Below are 19,444 nucleotides of genomic sequence, written 5' to 3'. Positions count from 1 at the left end.
GAAATTTTTGTACCTTACACCAAAAGAATATTTCAAATTAAAATACGAACAAACTCAATGTTTGTTTTAATTAAATAATTGTTATACATATACTATTTAAAATATTAAATATTTTTAAATATAATTTTTTATATCCGTCAAAATTATCTACATTTTATAATAAAATATTTTATCCATTTGAATAATATTTTTACTTTTTTTTTTTTATTTATTATATGTTGCATAGAATCCTTAAAATAGGATTTTTGGGTAATGAATTTAAAAACAGAAAAAAAATAATAATAATAAAAAATCTAGTACTAGCTTTATAAAATCAGCACTATTTGTTTTTTTTGTGGGTCATTGTATTTAATATATATTTGTATAATTTATTTTACAAATATCATTATATTTGTACTATAAAAAATTAATAGAAATATTTTTGTTATTTTGTCTTGATTTGCAGTAAGTATTGATATTATTATATAAAGTATGAAAAATAGTATTGATAATATAAAAAATAATATTTTTGATTGAATTGTTATTTTGTACAAAGTAATATTATGATCTCACTTCGAAATATTCTTTTCTTATTTAATTTTTTTTTATCATAATTAATACCAAAATATTATTAAGTATAAATATACTTAATATATAATAAAATACTATTATTTTTTAATTTACTACAAAATCTTAAAAGTTTCAATTGATCGGAGAGAGTATAAGAGAAAATGGATGATTCCTAAAGGAAAGTAGTCTAAAAATAATTTTATTTTTATTTTTGCTGTAAAAGAAGACTATTTGTGAAAAAATATAATACTTTTCCAAAATAGTTATTTTGCAGGCAAACCAAAATTAAAATGTTTATAATTTTTTGGGTGTGTTTCTTTTAGTTGAGTTTCAGAAATTTTAGTTTGGGCTTAGTATTAAAATAATATTTGATGGGATATTTTGTGAAAAAAAAAAATTATATATATATATTTTTTTGAGAAACGAATAATTCAAATAGTAAAATTTGAAAAAATTGAAGTAAAGAAACGTACCCTTGAGTTAGACATATGAAATATATTGAGAGTGTGTTTTGTTTGGGATTGAATTTTAAATCCACTGTCAATTCCATTTTTTTCACTCAAAAATATCAAATTAAACACCTAATTTTCAATTTTTTATATTATACTAAAGATCAATTTTACATTCAAAATATCACATCAATATCTATTTATATCACATCATACAATTATTCAAATTCAAAATTTTTACTATTTAAATTTCAATTGAAAATTCAAACCCAAAAATATATTTATAATTTAAATTGAGATATTTTGATATGTGTTCATAATTATTATATATTAAAATATAAAAAAAATGAGTAACTAAAATATTAAAAAATTTATGGGACGGAGGGATATATCTTTAAAAAATGATAAATAATATTCTCTCTCTTCTACATAATTTGTCCTTATTTTCTATTTTCTTTCGTTTCTATATAATTTGTCTATTATTTTTTTAAATATAATTATACATTTTAGTCATTTTAAATTTATCTTAATTTTAATTCAATAATTATTTTTACTAATATATTTTTTAATTATCATATTTTATTTAAATTCCCGTATTTACAGTAATAGGTTTATTATTTATTGATAATACTTTACCTAAATTCCGTATCGTTAAGGTCCATAATAGATAAGATGGAGGGAGTACTAAATCCCAAATAAAACCTAAATCTGCAAAATTCCTTTTCCCTATGTATCCTTTCACCTCGAACATTTAACCATTGCAGTGCTAATTCTTATCGCCGCCGCCACAGATGATCAGCGACGCCAATGTCCACGGCACCGCCGCGGCGCCTCCGTCGAACGTTACGATGCCGATGCAGCGGCGCCACCACATGATGATGCACATGACCTTCTTCTGGGGGAAGAACACGGAGATCCTCTTCCATGGCTGGCCGGGCTACGATCGCCTCTGGATGTACCTTCTCTCGCTCCTCGTCGTTTTCGCATTCGCCATCGCCGCCGAGTGGCTGACCTCCGCCGCCGGCGTCCTTGGAAAATCTTCCGACGGTTGGGCGGCGAGGGTTCTGCGGACGGCCTCGTACGCCGCGAGGACCGGATTCGGTTACCTGGTGATGCTCGCCGTCATGTCCTTCAACGGCGGCGTTTTTGTGGCCGCCGTCGCCGGACACAGCGTAGGGTTCTTCTTCTTCGGGAGTAGGGCGGCGACGAAACGGCCGGCGGTCTGCGGGTGTTGATCGGCGACGCCGGTAAACCGATTGGGTTAATAATATAATTAATTGCTTTCCGAGGGACTTGATGATAATAATTCTCATATGTTGATCTGTGGGTTTGGATTTTTTTTTTTTTTTTCTGTGTTTATATGGTTGAGCAAATTATGAGAAATTGGAATATTTAATTGTTATTATTTATTATTAAATAATAATAATAATAATAATAATGTGTACATATATATGGTATGTTTTATGGGTTTTTAGTTGGGATTTTGGTAGTGAATTTATTTTTAAGTATTTAAATGCCAGATATAATCTTGCTTGTATTTGTTAGACTTTATTTATTTATTAACAAATTTCTCATCTTTTTGAAAAAAAAAAACTGAATTCCGAAATTTTGAATTTCGAATAATTTTGTTAGATTTTCGAATTGAATTGAATTTGGCAAAATCCAAATAGTACTTAGGTTGAGTTTAGGTCTACTTTTGAGCTTTTAAATTTCATCGCTTGCAAAGTTACTGTTTTCTATTTTCTATTTTCTATTTTTTCGTTTGTCCCAAAACAAGGTTACTATTTTCTAGTTTAGTAATTGTATTACCTACTTAACATAATAAATACTTTTTCAACTTACAATATATTGCACAAATATTATTACTTTTATATTATATCATACTAATAGGGGTATTTTTGTCTTTTTTATTAGAATTCAATATAATATTAATATTCAAAAATCTATATGTAATAGTAAATATCACCCTTCCAATGGAACTGAGGGAGTAGGTTTTATTTTTTTTTTTTTATGTTTCGAATGAAAAATAAATATTAAGGGTCTATTTCTTTTGATCCAATTTTCGGATCTTTACTGTTTTGACTCTACTTTATTCGATTTTTGCACAAAACATCGCATGAAATATTATTTTAATGTCAAATTCAAATCAATTATTTTTTCAACCAAATCAAAAGAATCACACCCAAAATTTTGTTCTTTTACATGGGTTAGATTAGATAAAATGGAAATCATCTAAATTAGATAGAAGTTTGGGGGAACATTGTTGAAGCTTGTTCAATATATAGAAGTTTTGATGGCATGTCTAGTTGATCTATTTGAAGTTTATTGGTAGATGTGGAGAGGGTTTGTTTGCTTGTTAAATTCTTTTTGGGATTATATTTTGATTTAAAAATATATTTCAGATGAAATAATTGTTGGATATTTTGCGTGAAAAATTGAGTCGCAAGATGTAATATTTTTGGAAGAAGATTTTTAACTCGGTGAATTGGTTTGCAATTCGACTTCAATATGGAGAATTCATCGAGTTTAGAATTTCGAATCCAATTTTACAAAGATAGTTGTTGGAAAATTAACAAGGATAATAAAATGTCGCTCATAGTATGACATGTCTTATCGAAACATAGTTTATAAGTTACTAAGTTCAACCAAAAGTTTACTTTGAGCGTAGTAACAATGGATTCTCACGATAAAAAAAAAAAAAAAAAAGAACCATCTATCTAATTGGGAAGTCCAGTTTGAATTGATTTAAAAAATAAACATAAGTAATTCGATTTTCTATTTGTATGAATAATTAAAAACTCAGTAAAGGGCTTTTAAATCGTTAAAATAACCAAATAGGACATAATAATTATTAAAATTTTATAATTTATTTAAATTTTTATAAATTATATTTAAAAATTTTAAATTATCTAAACTAATAGAAAATATATTTATTAAATTTTATGTATTAATTAGATTTGTATTTTTTCTTTTTTTATAGAAATGAAAATTAAAAATATAATTAAATTTAAATAATACTATTTTATAAATTATTTTAACTTTAAAAATTATATTTAAAAATATTAAATATCTACTATATAATTAAAATTTATATTTTTAAATTTTGATATTTTTAATAATATATTTTAAATTTATTTAAAATAAAAAAATATAAATTAATAATTAAAATACAATTATATTTAAGTTTTATATAAATGAAACGTTTTAGTTTATTTCATCTTATTTATTTAATTAATTATTATTATTATTATTATTATTAGGGTTAAAATTATAATTTAGATAATAAGGATGTTTCTACTTTTTCTAGAAGCATACTTCTCAAAAAGCACTTTTGGAGTCTAAAAATTTTTGAGGAGAAGTCAATACAAATAAGAATAAATGTCTTTTTTAGAAGTGAAGTCAAAAGCACAAACCACCCTTAATTACATAATATAATTGTGTTCTTTTGTGAGTTTTACGATAGATTTTTACTATTCAAATTTATTTTTCCCTAAAAAAATATTACATCAAACAATTAATTTTATTTTTTATATTATACTACAAATTTATTTTACATTCAAAACATCACATCAACCTCTTATATCACATCAAATAACTATTCAAATTCAAATAATACTTCCTCCGTCTCATATCTATATATTCTTTTGCAAAACCTTTTTGTAAGAAATATTAATATTATATTGGGATTAATAGAAATAAAGTTGAAATTACTAAAATAACTTTATTAATATTGTTTGATATTAAAAAAAAAAAAATGAATACTTTGGTACAAGACTAGTAAGACAGGTCAAAATAGAAAAATGGATAGTTTATTAAGAGATGAAAAAAGTATATATAATATATATTATTCACCCACAAAAGTAAATAATTCAATACAAAATATTAATTTTATATATTAGTGATATAATTTTTCATATCTAACGTAAAAATATATATATATATCTAAAAACACAAAAGGTGAACTAAGCCCAAAATTTCAGTAAATATACATAGATACAACAAAATATTATTTCATATTACAAAACATTACTTTATACTAATTATTTAAATGAAAACTCAATTCAACAATCAATTTCAAACTATAATCAAAATTATTTCATCTTCTCATTAAAAAATAAAACAAAATACTATTTAAACTAAATTAAAATTCAAATCTAACACTTAAATTAAAATTTATTTTTTTTCACAAAATATCGATATTTAAACTAAAATTCAGAAAAACACTTTTCAAACTAATTTTACACTACAATCAAACAAACTTTATTCTCTTTCTTTAAAGAAAATTGAATATATTCCATTTAAAAATAGAAAATACCCCCCCTCTCCCCACCCCCCCCCCCCCACCAGCAATTTCTAAATCCACTTTCCCTGCTTGTTTGTCGACATATAACATAAAACTTAATAATGCATATCCCCAAATCAATAAAAATCTAAAAAATAAAATAAACCAAGCCAAAATTTCATTAAAAAGTTCACAAAAAAAAAAAAAAAAAAAACACCCTGAATAATTATCTAATTATTGCAAATCTAAAGACTTAATTGTAACGACAAGAACAGAATTTATAGTATTCCAAAACAACCCTAATTCATCACCAACCTTCAACTCCTTACTCATAAAATCATCGCAAAAAAGAACAACTTTGTCATCTTCTTCCAACTTTAGATAACCTTTGCACTTTCCGTCGTCGACGCCGTCCGCCAGGTTGAGTATGGGTACATCGACTTCTGTCCGAATTATGGTCAGTTGATAGGCCATCCCAATCGACCAATAGCGAAGAATGTGTTCGGACACATCGGTCCAAGTCAAGACAATTTTGCGCGTACTAATGTCGTGCTCGTCTAAGGTTTTCTTGATTGTCCACATACCGTCAGCCGCCGGAGGTGCGTAGATGTCGCGTATCTCGACAACCTTATTTCGAGGAATGTCGCCGGAAATATCATATCCGCTCGTTAACAACGAATTTTCTTCCTCCTTGGTTGGGAAGAAATTGTAATAAATGGTTTTCTTTGTTGTTAAGAGAGGCTCTTTGCTTTCTAGGGTTACGAGAGGTTCCATGGCTTCTAGGGTTATGAGAGGTTCCATGGCTTCTAGGGTTTCTTTTTCTTTTTTTTTCTAAGAAAAAAAATTATTCAACAAGACTTGGATTATATATATATACACGATAGGATTGTAATCAATTTATGTTATCCATGAGTTTATATGATGTTCTTGTTTCATTCAAGATATTGTATTAAGTTAGTGATCATCGAAACCCTAAGATTTCATAACAAACCCTAGGTTTAGTATTTTATTTTGATGTATTTTTTTTTTTTTTTTGTATATGTATGAAAAATCATATTTGATGTTTGGATATTGAATAATATATACATATATATATATATTAACTGAAAATCGTATTAATAAAAAATTTGTTTTGATAAATAATTAAATCTGATCCAAATATGGATAGAGATTATTGTAAATTTGTAAGCCCACTTATTTATTTATTTATTTTTTGTGTAGATAAAATTTTAGTTAGATATATAAACTCTTTTTAATATATTTATGTTAAAAAAAAATAAAATTAAGATAAACACTCTTTTTGTTGATTAATTTATATGGGATCAAAACCAAATTTTTTCATAACCAAAATTTTACCTTATTTTGTTCCATTTCAATTGTCTTTTTATGTTTAAATTTATTAAATTTAAATATAGTTAACAAATATAAATTAATTTAATTAATTTTATAACTATAATATAATATATTATGTTAGATTCACTCAAAACTTCTTTAGTTTTATCTCTCTTCTTAATAAACAAATATATAAATATTTAGTTGTAAAACTTCTCATTTCCTATAAAAATTAATTTACCTTAATTATAAATAAATAAATATATTTTTTATTTTTTTTGTATTATTTAAAATTTTATTCTCTTCAAAATTATATCTATATTACATATATTTTTATTAAGATATAATATTTAAAATATTTAAACACATATTTTAAATTATTTTAATTTTATATATATAATTTTTTATTTTAAAATTACAATAATATTATTCACATAAAAAAAATAAAATTAATATTTTAATTCAATATTATTAACTAATTAAACCATATTACTTTAAATATTGTGTCACAATCAAAATGAATCAATTTTAATGGAACGGTTTAAGTATAAAATTAAATTATTAATTGAGATTAGTTGCATTGTACGGTATTAATACACCCCTCCGTCCCGCGAAACATGAACCTTTTTGTCAGAGACACTGTATTTTAGGTAGTATAGACTAGTAATTTATTAATAATAAGTTATGATAATATTTTATTATTTTTTATATGAGTAGTGTTGTTGGTATTTTAAATATTTTTAATATTATATCTCAATAAAATATATACAATATGAATATCATTTTGTAGATAATAAAATTTTATATAATACAAATGAATAAAAAAATATATTTATTTATTTATCATTATCATAAATTAGTTTTATAAAAAATGAAGAGTTTTAAATGTAGATAAAAATATTTATTAATTGATGAGAGAGATAAAAATAAAAAAGTTTTTAGTAGATCCTGTGTAAGATGTTAGAAGTTTAATTAAATTGATTTATATTTATTAAATATATTTAAAATTAATAAATTTACTAAAATGAAAAATGGTCATCTTATATGGAACGTTAAAAAATTAAAAAAAAAAATGTCATTTATGGCGGACCGAGGAAATATAATTTTAGGTGGACAGAAAACAAATTGTGGGTATTTTAGTAATTTTATTATGACGGGGTGTTTTAGTAATTGAACATACATGTCATGGTTCCTTCGTGTATTTCATATTTATTTTTTATATTTTTTTATCATTTTATATTTTATACTCTCTCCCCCTCTCTCTCCCGGGTCAGATCCTTCTAACACATTTTAGATAATGTAAATTAATAAATTATTAATAATAAATTAAAATATTATTTTATTATATTTTTATATAAGTGGTGTTGTTGGTTGGTATTTTAAATACGCTTAACATTATATCTTAATAAATATATACAATATGAATTTCATTTTGTATATAATAAAATTTTATATTACCTATGTTAGGCTTTAAGAGTTTCATTTATTTTTTACGTATTGATATTTAAATATTAATTATCATATTAAAATATAGTACAAATTAAAAAAAATTGCAAAAATACTTCAATTAGTGTCTTATAATACTAATAGAAGAACATTTCAAAAAAAAAATATAAAAATATAAGGATATTTTTAATGTTAAATACAATAACATAAAAAGTAAATGTGACTTTTAGAAATGGATGAAGGGAGTATAAAATAAATAAATAAATTTATTTATTTATAATTAACGTAAATCTAATTTATAAAAAAATAAGAAATTTTAAATATAGATAAAAATATTTATTTATTGAAGAAAAATATAAATAAAATAATTTTAAGTGAATGCTACGTGCAAAATATTAAAAATTTAATTAAATTAATTTATATTTATTAAATATATTTAAAATAAATAATTTACTAAAAATAAAAAATAATCATATTTTATGAAATAAAAAAAAATAGTCATATTTGGCGGAACGAGAGAGCATTGTTGGTTTTCTTTTTGCCACGTATCTCTTCATGTAAGACTTGTTGAAGAAAGTTGAGAGATGAGGGCGTGTTCTTTTTAGTGAAAAATTTTATACATATTTTTTTAAAAAAATTTATATACTATATATATTTATTATTTTTATTTTATCTATACAATTTTTTATACTTTATATTTAAAAAAATATTCAAATTATTTTACACCCTGAAATGATAAATATATAATTTGATTTTATTAACTAATATTTATACAATATTGTTTGAGTTTTTTAATATGTTAAATAATGATAATAAAATGTTTAAATAGCTAATCTTGAAATAATAGCAGTCTATTAAGTAGCAGTAATTTTATTTTACTTTTGTTTATACATGCAGTGCTATATATATATATATATTTTATGACGTGAGAATTCGTAGCCGCTATCTGAAAGTACGCACTAGGTAAACTCCGATCACGCCTAATAAAATGAAATAATATATATTATATAATTGAATCGTACATGGTAGTTCACATTTTATTAATATTGTACTCCATCCATCTCAATACAATACTCTTATTTATTATTTTTGTTCGTCTCAAAACAATAATTTTATTTCCATAAATAATCATATCACTGTAAAACTATCACTATTTTTTCATTATTATTACACAATTTTCACTACTTTTTACATTAATATACTCGCAAGAGCAAAAAAAGTCATTTATCCATACTTTTTACCAACTATCAATATAATGTTAATATTTTTTAAATTTTGTATCCAACAAGACTATATTTTTGGGACGAACGAAGTATTAAATATTATTGTAATGACTTCTTTCATGCATGAATTCTAAAATATTGGATGATTGCAATTTTTATCAGTAGGGTTTTTTTAATGATAAATAAGATTGTATGAAATATATTTCAATAAATTTTACTAATAAATAATAAAATATCGAATATTTCTGCAATGCATAATTAAATCCATATTTGTACTGAATAATTTTTATGAATTCTAGATTGGGTTTGGATGTTTGAGCTTTTAAATAAAATACTACTATTTGATATCACATTTTGTTGAAAAAAAAAATGTAAGTATATATATATTTTTTTCGAAAAATACAGAGTTCAAATAATAAAAATTCGTGTATAAATTGAATATGAACAACAAACCCAAATAATGTATGTTTTATTTTTTTAATGTCCGCGCTAAGTTTATACCTTATTATGAAAAAAGATTTTAATAAAATTTAAAATGCTGAATTTTAAGTGCATGGGATTTTAAATCCTGCATTTGTAGGATATTTTAGTAACAGTGTACCACTGTTACTTTAAAATCCTAATTGTATTTTTCATTTTACTATTATACCATTCCATAAAAAAAATTATATTTCTTTTCCTTTTTAATATAAATGTATATAAATATATATTTACATTTAAATTATATTTTATTGGTTTTATAAAATATAATATTATAGTTAAACATACTACTACAAATCATATTATTTATTTATAAAAATGTTATATCTATTTAATTCTTTTACTAATGATAATTTAAATAAATTAATAATTTAAAATATCAATTAATAATTTAAATTTATTTTAATGGTGTATTAATTTTGTATTTTTAGTTTAAATTATTTTTTATAATAAATATGAGAAAAAATGTCGATAGTATAAAAAATAATTAAATTGTCGTATTTTTTAGTGTATAGATTATATATTACAGTATATATTTTGTATGAATATATATTATATCTTTTATTATTAATCGAAAATCATATTAAATTTTTTTTATTAGAATACACTATATTTAGTAAAAAATAAAGTTTATGGAAAAAAAAAAAAAAGATGTAAAGTTTAATTTATCACAATAAATAAAATTTGTGGAAGGATAATTACGTCATTTAAAATATCAAAAATTAAAATTCTTGAATCAAACACTCCCAACCAAACAAATGATAGGATTCCAAATTTAAATACAATAAATAGCAAAATCCCAATCCAATCAGAAAAATCCTTGAACCAAACAGCCCCTAAGATTTAATTTAATTAGCGGAAGCAATAATCGAATAAAATCATATCAATATACAACCAAATTGAAATAGATAAAAATGTTAAAATCAAGGCTAAACGCAATTTTTTACCCCACAAAGATATATAAAGCATCAAAGTATTCATAAATTTCTACGATTAATTTTAGGTTAAACTGTTTTTTTTAGTTTCGTAACTAAACTCATTATCATTTTAGTCTCGTAAGTGAAGCTTGTTGCAAACTAGTCTCATAAGTGAAAAAATTTTGTTGTTTTAGTCCTCCGGCGCCAGAGATGCTCGCGTGGCTCGCCGGAGGCTATGTGTCCGCCAGGTCACGTGGATTTTATTTTTTTTATAATTTTTTATAATTTATTTTAAATTTTATTTGTCTTTTTTAATTTTTTATTTGGTCAAATTGAAATTTTTTTAAAAATAAAAAATAAAAAATAATTCACGTGTCCGCCGGGTGTCGCTGACCTGGCGGAACACCTGGTGGACACGTAGCTTCCGGTGAGCCGCGCGGGCGTCTCCGACGCCGGAGGACTAAAACAACAAAAATTTTTCACTTATGAGACTAGTTTGCGACAGACTCCATTCACGGGACTAAAATGATTAGGAGGTCTAGTTACTAGACTTAAAAAAAAACAGTTTACCTTTAGTTTTAATTTTTTTTTTTTAGCAACTCATGCTTATTTTCAAAAAATTAATTTTTTCAAAATACATGCAATTTGATTTTTATATTTTGGCATTTTATTATTTACAAAAAACTTATAGAGGAAAAAATGAACTAACCGCATAACATATAAAATCGAGAATCTAACATATGCATTTTCAGTTATTTCACCAAAACAATCACATAATACAACAAAACCTAATTTTATTGTTGATTTATCCTCCAATTATGATCATATAGTAAAAGATAACAATATTAATTAATCATGTAGAACATGATGGATCTTATCGATTGCATAGGTGATAATAATCAAAAAATTATTTTTTTTTAAAAAAAAATGAAGAAACACTCAGTATAATTTTTTGATAACATTGTTGCTTTAGTATAAAATTGATCCATATATTTTATTTTTTTTTATGACGGAAAACCCGCACCCGCTACTCGAAAGTGCGCACCGGGTAAACCCCCACTCGAACCTAATACCATGCTATCCATATTTTCTTTTATATATGTTTCATGTTTCTTGTCTTTTTTTTCTTTAAAAAAAAATTACACTATAATCTCATTTTAAATATTTTACTAATTTATATTTTTATGTTTTAGTTAGACTATATAATTATCTTAATCAATTAAGTTTATAACTCTTTATATTACAGAGTAATTATTTTTATTAATATATTCTTAATTATTTAACAATTATATTTTTTCTAAATTTTTGTATTTATATTAACCCGGACACGGTAGTTGAATCGAAATGAGTAAAATAATTCATTTATCCCTACATATATATTTAATTTAAAGAGTGTAATTAGTATCAAATCTAACATATTAGCTCTATTTGCACGATACTGATTAGCTCTAATAATTTTATTTCCTTACGTCATCAATTGAGAAATCGTGTTGTTTGTTTACATGAATTTCCAATATTGTATGATGTAACCTGGACGACATTTCTTGCAAAATAAATAATTTATTTTTTAAAAGGTAAACTGTTATTTTTAATCCCGTACCTGAACCTCCTTATTATTTTAGTCCCGTAAATGGAATATATCGCAAATTAGACCCATAAGTGAAATTTTTCACTGTTTTAGTCCTCCGGCGCCGAAAACATCCGCATGGCTCGCCGGAGGTCACATGTCCACCAGGTCAGCAACACCTGGCGGACACGTAGATTTTATTTTTTATTTTATTTTTTAAAATTTTTAAAAAAATTTATTTTTATTTTTATTTATTTGGTCCAATTAAAAAAAATTTAAAAAATAAAAAAAAAATGAAAAAATAAAATAAAATTCACGTATCCGCTAAGTGTCGCTGAACTGACGGGACACCTGGCGGACACGTGGCTTCCGGCGAGCCACGCGGACGTCTTCGGCACCGGAGGACTAAAACAATGAAAATTTTCTACTTATGGGACTAGTTTGCGACAGATTCCACTTACGAAACTAAAATGATAAGGGGGTTCAGTTACGGAACTAAAATGATAAGAAAGTTTAGTTACGGAACTAAAAAAAACAAATTATCCTTTTTTAAAAAGAAAAAAATGAATAAAAATTAGAAAATTACAACTCATGAATCGATATGAGAATCTTTAGTTTAAAATCGAAACGTTAGTAATTAATTAAAGAGAGTTGGTGTAATGAAGACAAGAAAGTTGTCTTTAGTTATAATTTTAGGAATTATTGGGTGATGGCATGACACATAACTTTAATTTTTTGTAATTTGCAATCATCTTCTATTATTATATTCACCTAATTAAATAATTATTTTTATTTATTTGGTATCAATTTGAATTTAAGTTTAAATAATATTTTAATATGTTTTTTACAATACAAATAATATTGTATTTTTATGAAAAATTATGGTGGTTGAATTGAATAATAGAAATTTGAGTTTGAATTACAAATCAAATACACTTTGGGTTTACTATTTTATCTATTTTTTACTTCATCCACCAGTCTCTGAAAGTCATATTTATTGCGTCTTATACTTAACATTATTTATATTTGTATAATTTTTCTTTACAAATGTCTTATAGTATTATAAAACACCAATTGAAGTATTTTTTTTTTAAAAAAAATTAATTTGAATTATATTTTGATATAATAGTCAATATTCAAATAAAAACACATAAAAAATAATTGGAATCCTTAAAGTTGGACGAATGTAGTATTATTTATTCCTTATATTTAGTTCTTCAATAAAAATATGTTACTAATTTTTTTTTATATATAAAATATTACATCAAATAACTCTTTAAACAAATAATAAAAATACATGTGCGTTTTTTAAATATAAGAATATATATATTTTTTTCACAATATATGATATCAATTACTACTATTATTTAAATCCAAATTTATTTTTATTTTTTTCTAAAAAACAAGAACTTCAAAAAACACACCTTTTAACCAAAAAAAAAAAAAAAAAAGAAAAAAAATCACAAGCCAAACACTCCTTTTGTATTTTAAAGGTTTTAGTATTGTATTGTAAGGATAATCTAGTGGTGGGAGAAGTGAACTTGTTATCGTGAGTTTATGGGTTCAGACTCTGACCATTTCAGGTTTATTTGCCACACATAATTCGCTCAACGGTATAATGTTCTTTTTGTTACAATTTTATTATTATTCAACCCTTATTATTTTTAATATATATATTTTTGAAATTACTCTAATAAAACTTCTTACTAAAATATAATTTAGATTAAAATTAAAATAAAAAAACTCAAAATCAAAACAAAATAATTCTACCTAAAAAGTATCTTTTCTTACAAATTTCTTAGTCATTAAAGTCACGTGTCACTCTCAACACCCTAAAAAAACCTTAGTGAATTATTGAAAAAAATTATTCATATATAGTAAAAAAATTTTTTTAAAGAAAAAAGATATTTTCTTATTATTATTAGATCTCTTTAAATATTTATTTATATCATAAATTATACAATTATTTTTCATTATGAAACTAATTTAAACTACACACTCAGTATATATGTTTTATCATCTCATAAAGGTAATATTCAATATAAATTTTTATGTTACCGACACGCACAAATCCTAAGTATTTGATGTAAGATTTTTTTAAAAAGCATTACCATTAATGAATAGTATTAAAAATTTTAAAATTTTTTGAGAAATTGGAAAATATTAAAAATTGAGTATTTGTAATATTTTATTGAAATAAATATATATATATATAATGTAATATTTTTTAAAAAAGTTATTATTAATCATTAAATAATATAAATAATTTCAACAGTATGTATATAAATAAATATAATTTTAATAGAACAATATTTTTGGAAATGAATCAGACATGAGTAAAATATCTTCGAAAAATACTCTTCAATACGTGGAAGAGCTCTTATAATTGTATACGATATGTTAGAAATATGGCAAACTCAAAAATCTTTAATGTCCTAACATAAGTTTAAAACAAATTGATTAAATCCAAATGTCTAACATTAATAAAAATCAAAATCTTATACAAACAACACTATTTTATTTTAGTCAAATTCTTGTAAATTAGGTAGTGAGATATTTTTCACTTGAGGGTACACGTGTACTTGAGTTGGGGCAAGTACAAATACAAGACAAACACCCGAACTATTACAATTTTAATACTCCCTCCGTCCTAATACAATAGTTTTGTTTATCATTTTTGTCCGTTCCAAAACAATAGTCTTATTTCTATAAAAAACCATATCACCGTAAAACTACTCATACTTTTTTATTTTTATTACATAATTATCACTACTTTTTACACTAATACACCAACAAGGACAAAAAGTCTTTTATCCATATTTTTTATCCACTACCAATATAATATCAATATTCTTTAAATCTCGTATCCAATTCAATTAAGACTATATTTATGGGATAGAGGGAGTATTATAGTAAAATTTATATTTTTATTCATTTTTTTAAAAAAAATCTATGCCCAATCAAATATACATAAGTTTTGATGACAGAATGAGTAAATAAATAATCAAGTAACATGTGAATGAAGACTTAGAAGAGTTATAGTTATATAATTAACTTATTAAACATCACATTTCTCTTATAATGTATTCCCACCATCCGAATGCAATAGTTTTATTTATCATTTTTGTCCGTCCAAAAAAAAAATAGTCTTATTTTCATAAATAACAATATCACCATAAAACTACCCCTACATTTTCATTTTTATTACACAATTGTCACTGCTTTTTACACTAATATACTCAAAGGGGCAAAAAAGTCTTTTATCCATACTTTTTACCAACTACCAATATAATATCAATATTCTTTAAATCTCCTGTCCAATCCAATTAAGACTGTAGTTCTGGGACGGTGGGAGTATAATATGTTTACAATAGGACAATATGTGAGCTCAAGATATATATCTAATTAAAATTATATAACAGTAATACATAATATTGCAATTAAAACTATGTATTTATATGGTTTGATTCAGCCTTTAATATAACACTCCTTAATATATTTTGTATTCCCAATATCATATAAACAAAAATTAGCATGCATTGATTTTAGGATTGTTAATGTAGAGTAGTTAGATATCATGTGGTTTGCATTGAAAATAAGTTATGAATCTAATTATCCTAATAATAATAATTAAAGCACAACCAATATTTCATTAATATATACAATATCAATAAATATTGGTTGTAGTGACTGTATCTAGGGGTGGGAGTAGGCTAGGTTTTGGCTAAATAATTCTGGCTTATTTTAAATATATCTGATCTAAGTCTGGTCTGGTAGTCTGAATTTTCTTTTTTTTTTTTTTTAAAAAAAAAGTCTGAGCCTAGTTTTTTTTTAAAGTTTGGTTTGTCCTACAAGTCTATTTAAAAACTACATAATATTTTTATTTATTTATTTATTTGTAAATTTAATTAGAAATAAAAAAAATAAAGTACATACAATTATTTAGGGTGTGTTTCTTTAGGGGAGTTTGAGAAAAATTGGGTTTGATTTTAGTTTTTACTTGAGTTTTGGGATGAGTTTGGATTTTGTTGTTTCTTTTGTGTTTGTGTTTGGGTTTGGTTGGGGTTTGGGGAGTTTTCGTGTGTATTGATTTGATGGATAATGAATAAAATAATATAAATGTGTATTAAATATAATTGATAAAATTTATATTTTACAATTTGATTATGAATTTATATTATACCCAACATATATATATTTAAATTTTTATTTATTTGTATTATAGAAAATTTTATTTTATACAAAATGACATATATATTGTATATATTTATTTTCATTTAATTATAATAAATATTAAATTAAATTTTAAATTTTTTTTTTTTAAAAAAAAAAAGAAAAAAAAAACATATGGTTTGAAGAAATGGGCGCGAAACCTGTTGGAGAAATATACCCTTAATATATATAAGTTAAAAAATTCTATTTTTTATAATAAATTTATAATTAAAATTATTTAATAAATATTATTATTAGATAGAAATTATTTTTAATATATAAAAATAATAATAAAATATTTTTACAAAAAAAATAATAATAAATAGACCGGCTTGTTAATTAAAAAAGCTTTTCTTAAAGTCTAAGTATGTTCTATTTAAATAAAAAAGCTTTAAAATTTTTTTTAACCTAGCTTTTTTAGTAAATAAATCAAGTCTGGCTAGGTCTTATGTAGACCAGGCCGTAGGCTCCTGACAAATCGCCTAGCCTATTTTCATCCTAACTGTATTGAATTTTATTAATTATTGCATTGATAGTATCATGTACAACAACAAACAATACAAGATCGAGATTATGATGAACAATTCACAATTTGTGTTAATATAATAAAAATACAGTGTATAACTAATAATATAGAACGATTGTCCACATAAGACATATTATCATTGATTTCTCATGTGCCATGAAGCTTAAATTCGAGTTACACATAGTTTGTTTGTCACTTTACTGAGCTGTATGAGATCTCGTTGTTTGGTCGGTTCGAATATTGAGCCTATTTTTAAGTGGGGTGTTACGCTTTGATCTATAATTATATATATATATTATTCATTTTTCTCTATAAATTGTACATTGAAATTACTTAGTGCAAATACCTGGCTTGACCACCCCAAATATAGATTATCTTGATCGAACTCGGTCGCCAAATTCCTATGTTCTTGTGTGTTTTTCTTGATTTTGTCATTTCTGCAATAATTCTAACACACGAAATATATTCATACAATAACTTTAAGTATGAAATTTCAGCACATGATTTTAATTAATTCAACATATATTATATTAATTGAAAATTATATATTATTTGTTTATATTTTCACAAAAATTGTGTTTTTTTACTTGAAAAAACCTATACATATTTTCCTAAAAAAATATTAATATATTATATATATTCATTATTTTTATATTCACTGCATAATTTTCTATACCTCACGTAAAAAGTAATTCTTCAAATCATTTTACAAAACAAACACACCCGCAAATTTTTTTTTCTATTTTAATAATTTTGTGATAAAAATAATTGTTGGATATGATCATGTGAGTAGAAAATACATATTTCATACAATATTTTAGAAGAGAGTACAATATTAATAACTTAAATAATTATATACTACTTTTATCCTGCTCTAAAGGTCACATTTACTTCTTGTTCGTTGATCTTTGAATATTAATTATTATATTACAACATAGTACAAATTTAGAAAAAATTACAAAAATACTTTCATTAGTACTGTATAATACTAATAGAATGATACGTGTATAATTTTTTACAAATATAAGGATATTTTTAATGTTAAGTAGAATGACGTAAAATGCAACTGTGACCTATAGAAGCAGAAGAATGAAGTATATATATATATTATTTATTTTAAAAAAAAAAGGCTAAACAATAAATAAGTAACAAACCACACCAAATCAGTCTGCCTCATTTTAAATACTCTACTGGCCACCAAACATTAATTGAATTCTACAAATAGGCAGACCACACCACCTCTTTCGAAACCACAACCAAAAAAAAAAAAAAAAAAATTAAAAAAAATGGAGGGTACATCTTCGCCGGAGAATACGAAGTTGGCCGGAAGTGGCGCCGGAAAATCCTATCTATCTCCATGCAGTTCTTTCCAGGAAATCAAAACGGCAGTGCTCAAGTGCCTTGGATTCGAACCTGGTCGTGATCATGATCGTGATCGTGATCGTGAGCCTCTTTCTACTACAACTTGGGTGCCAGAGCAGCTCGCAGATCCGCCGCCACCGGCTGTGGCCGGAACTGATCTTCTGGCGACAACGATGATGGCGGTGGCGCGAACCTCGCCGCCTAAGCCTCCGATTGATGCTGGTAAAGGCCCGAAGACAAATTAAATTCAATATAATTATATTATCGAATAGTTTTAAGTGTTTTTATGGATATCTATGTTTATTATTAATATATCATGTATATTGTATTATTAATAATCTGAAGTATCGTATTTTATTTTAGAAATTATCATAATTGTTTTATTTTATTTTTTTTCTGTCTTTTATATCTTACACCATTCACAATATTTTTTTAGCTTGTATTTGTTAATAAAAATACATTGTGTTTCTTAATAAATATTTTTATAATTTCTAATAATAACAACAAAAATTCTGCTATTTTGAAGTTACTTAAAAACACAATCTTAGTTTTGAGAATATCTTATCATTTTTAATTAAAAAAAAAATATACATTTTTAATAAAATATATTTTTAAAAAATTAATATTCCATAAACTCAAACAAACCCAAATAAAATCATTTCATATAATTTTATTTTATTTTTACATCTTTTACTTTTGAAAAATTACAATTCAAAATTTGCATTGGACGAACAGAACCATTATATATAATAGAAATAACGATTAATATTAAATAAATAACATACCATAATCGTTAAGTAAATAAAAATTAAATTAATTAATTAATTTTTTTACACATTTCTTAATTACATGATATTTATATATTTTCGTCTGTCCCAAAATAAAATATATTTTGGATCAAACGAAAGTATAAAAATTGATATATTCTTTTGGAAAATATATATTCCATATATGATTGTTCGTGTACAATATATATTGTGTATATCATTAGCATGTGCTCTAAATTACGTATTATGTTGTATAAATATGTGCTAAGATCAATAAAATATGTGTTGTGTGAATTATTTGTAATTTATTGTCGGTTCATATCCTGCATTGT

General features: G+C 23.8%; 1 protein-coding gene across 1 annotated transcript; it reads left to right on the top strand.

Annotated features, from left to right (window-relative positions):
• Positions 1-1,685: 1,685 nt before the first annotated feature.
• Positions 1,686-2,442, top strand: LOC127257290 (copper transporter 6-like). Its single transcript, XM_051283668.1, has one exon. It carries the CDS (start codon positions 1,790-1,792, stop codon positions 2,231-2,233), a length of 444 nt encoding a protein of 147 aa, XP_051139625.1. The 5' UTR covers positions 1,686-1,789; the 3' UTR covers positions 2,234-2,442.
• The last annotated feature ends 17,002 nt before the right edge of the window (positions 2,443-19,444 follow it).

This window comes from Andrographis paniculata, unplaced genomic scaffold, assembly GCF_009805555.1.
Source record: "Andrographis paniculata isolate CXL003 unplaced genomic scaffold, ASM980555v1 Contig57END, whole genome shotgun sequence".
Classification (NCBI taxonomy): domain Eukaryota; kingdom Viridiplantae; phylum Streptophyta; class Magnoliopsida; order Lamiales; family Acanthaceae; genus Andrographis; species Andrographis paniculata.
Note: the sequence above shows the minus strand (reverse complement) of the source record. Positions and strands in the feature narration are given on the sequence as shown.

Coding starts and splice junctions, on each gene's coding strand:
- LOC127257290 (XM_051283668.1), top strand. CDS start 1,790: ATGATCAGCGACGCCAATGTCCACGGCACCGCCGCGGCGCCTCCGTCG.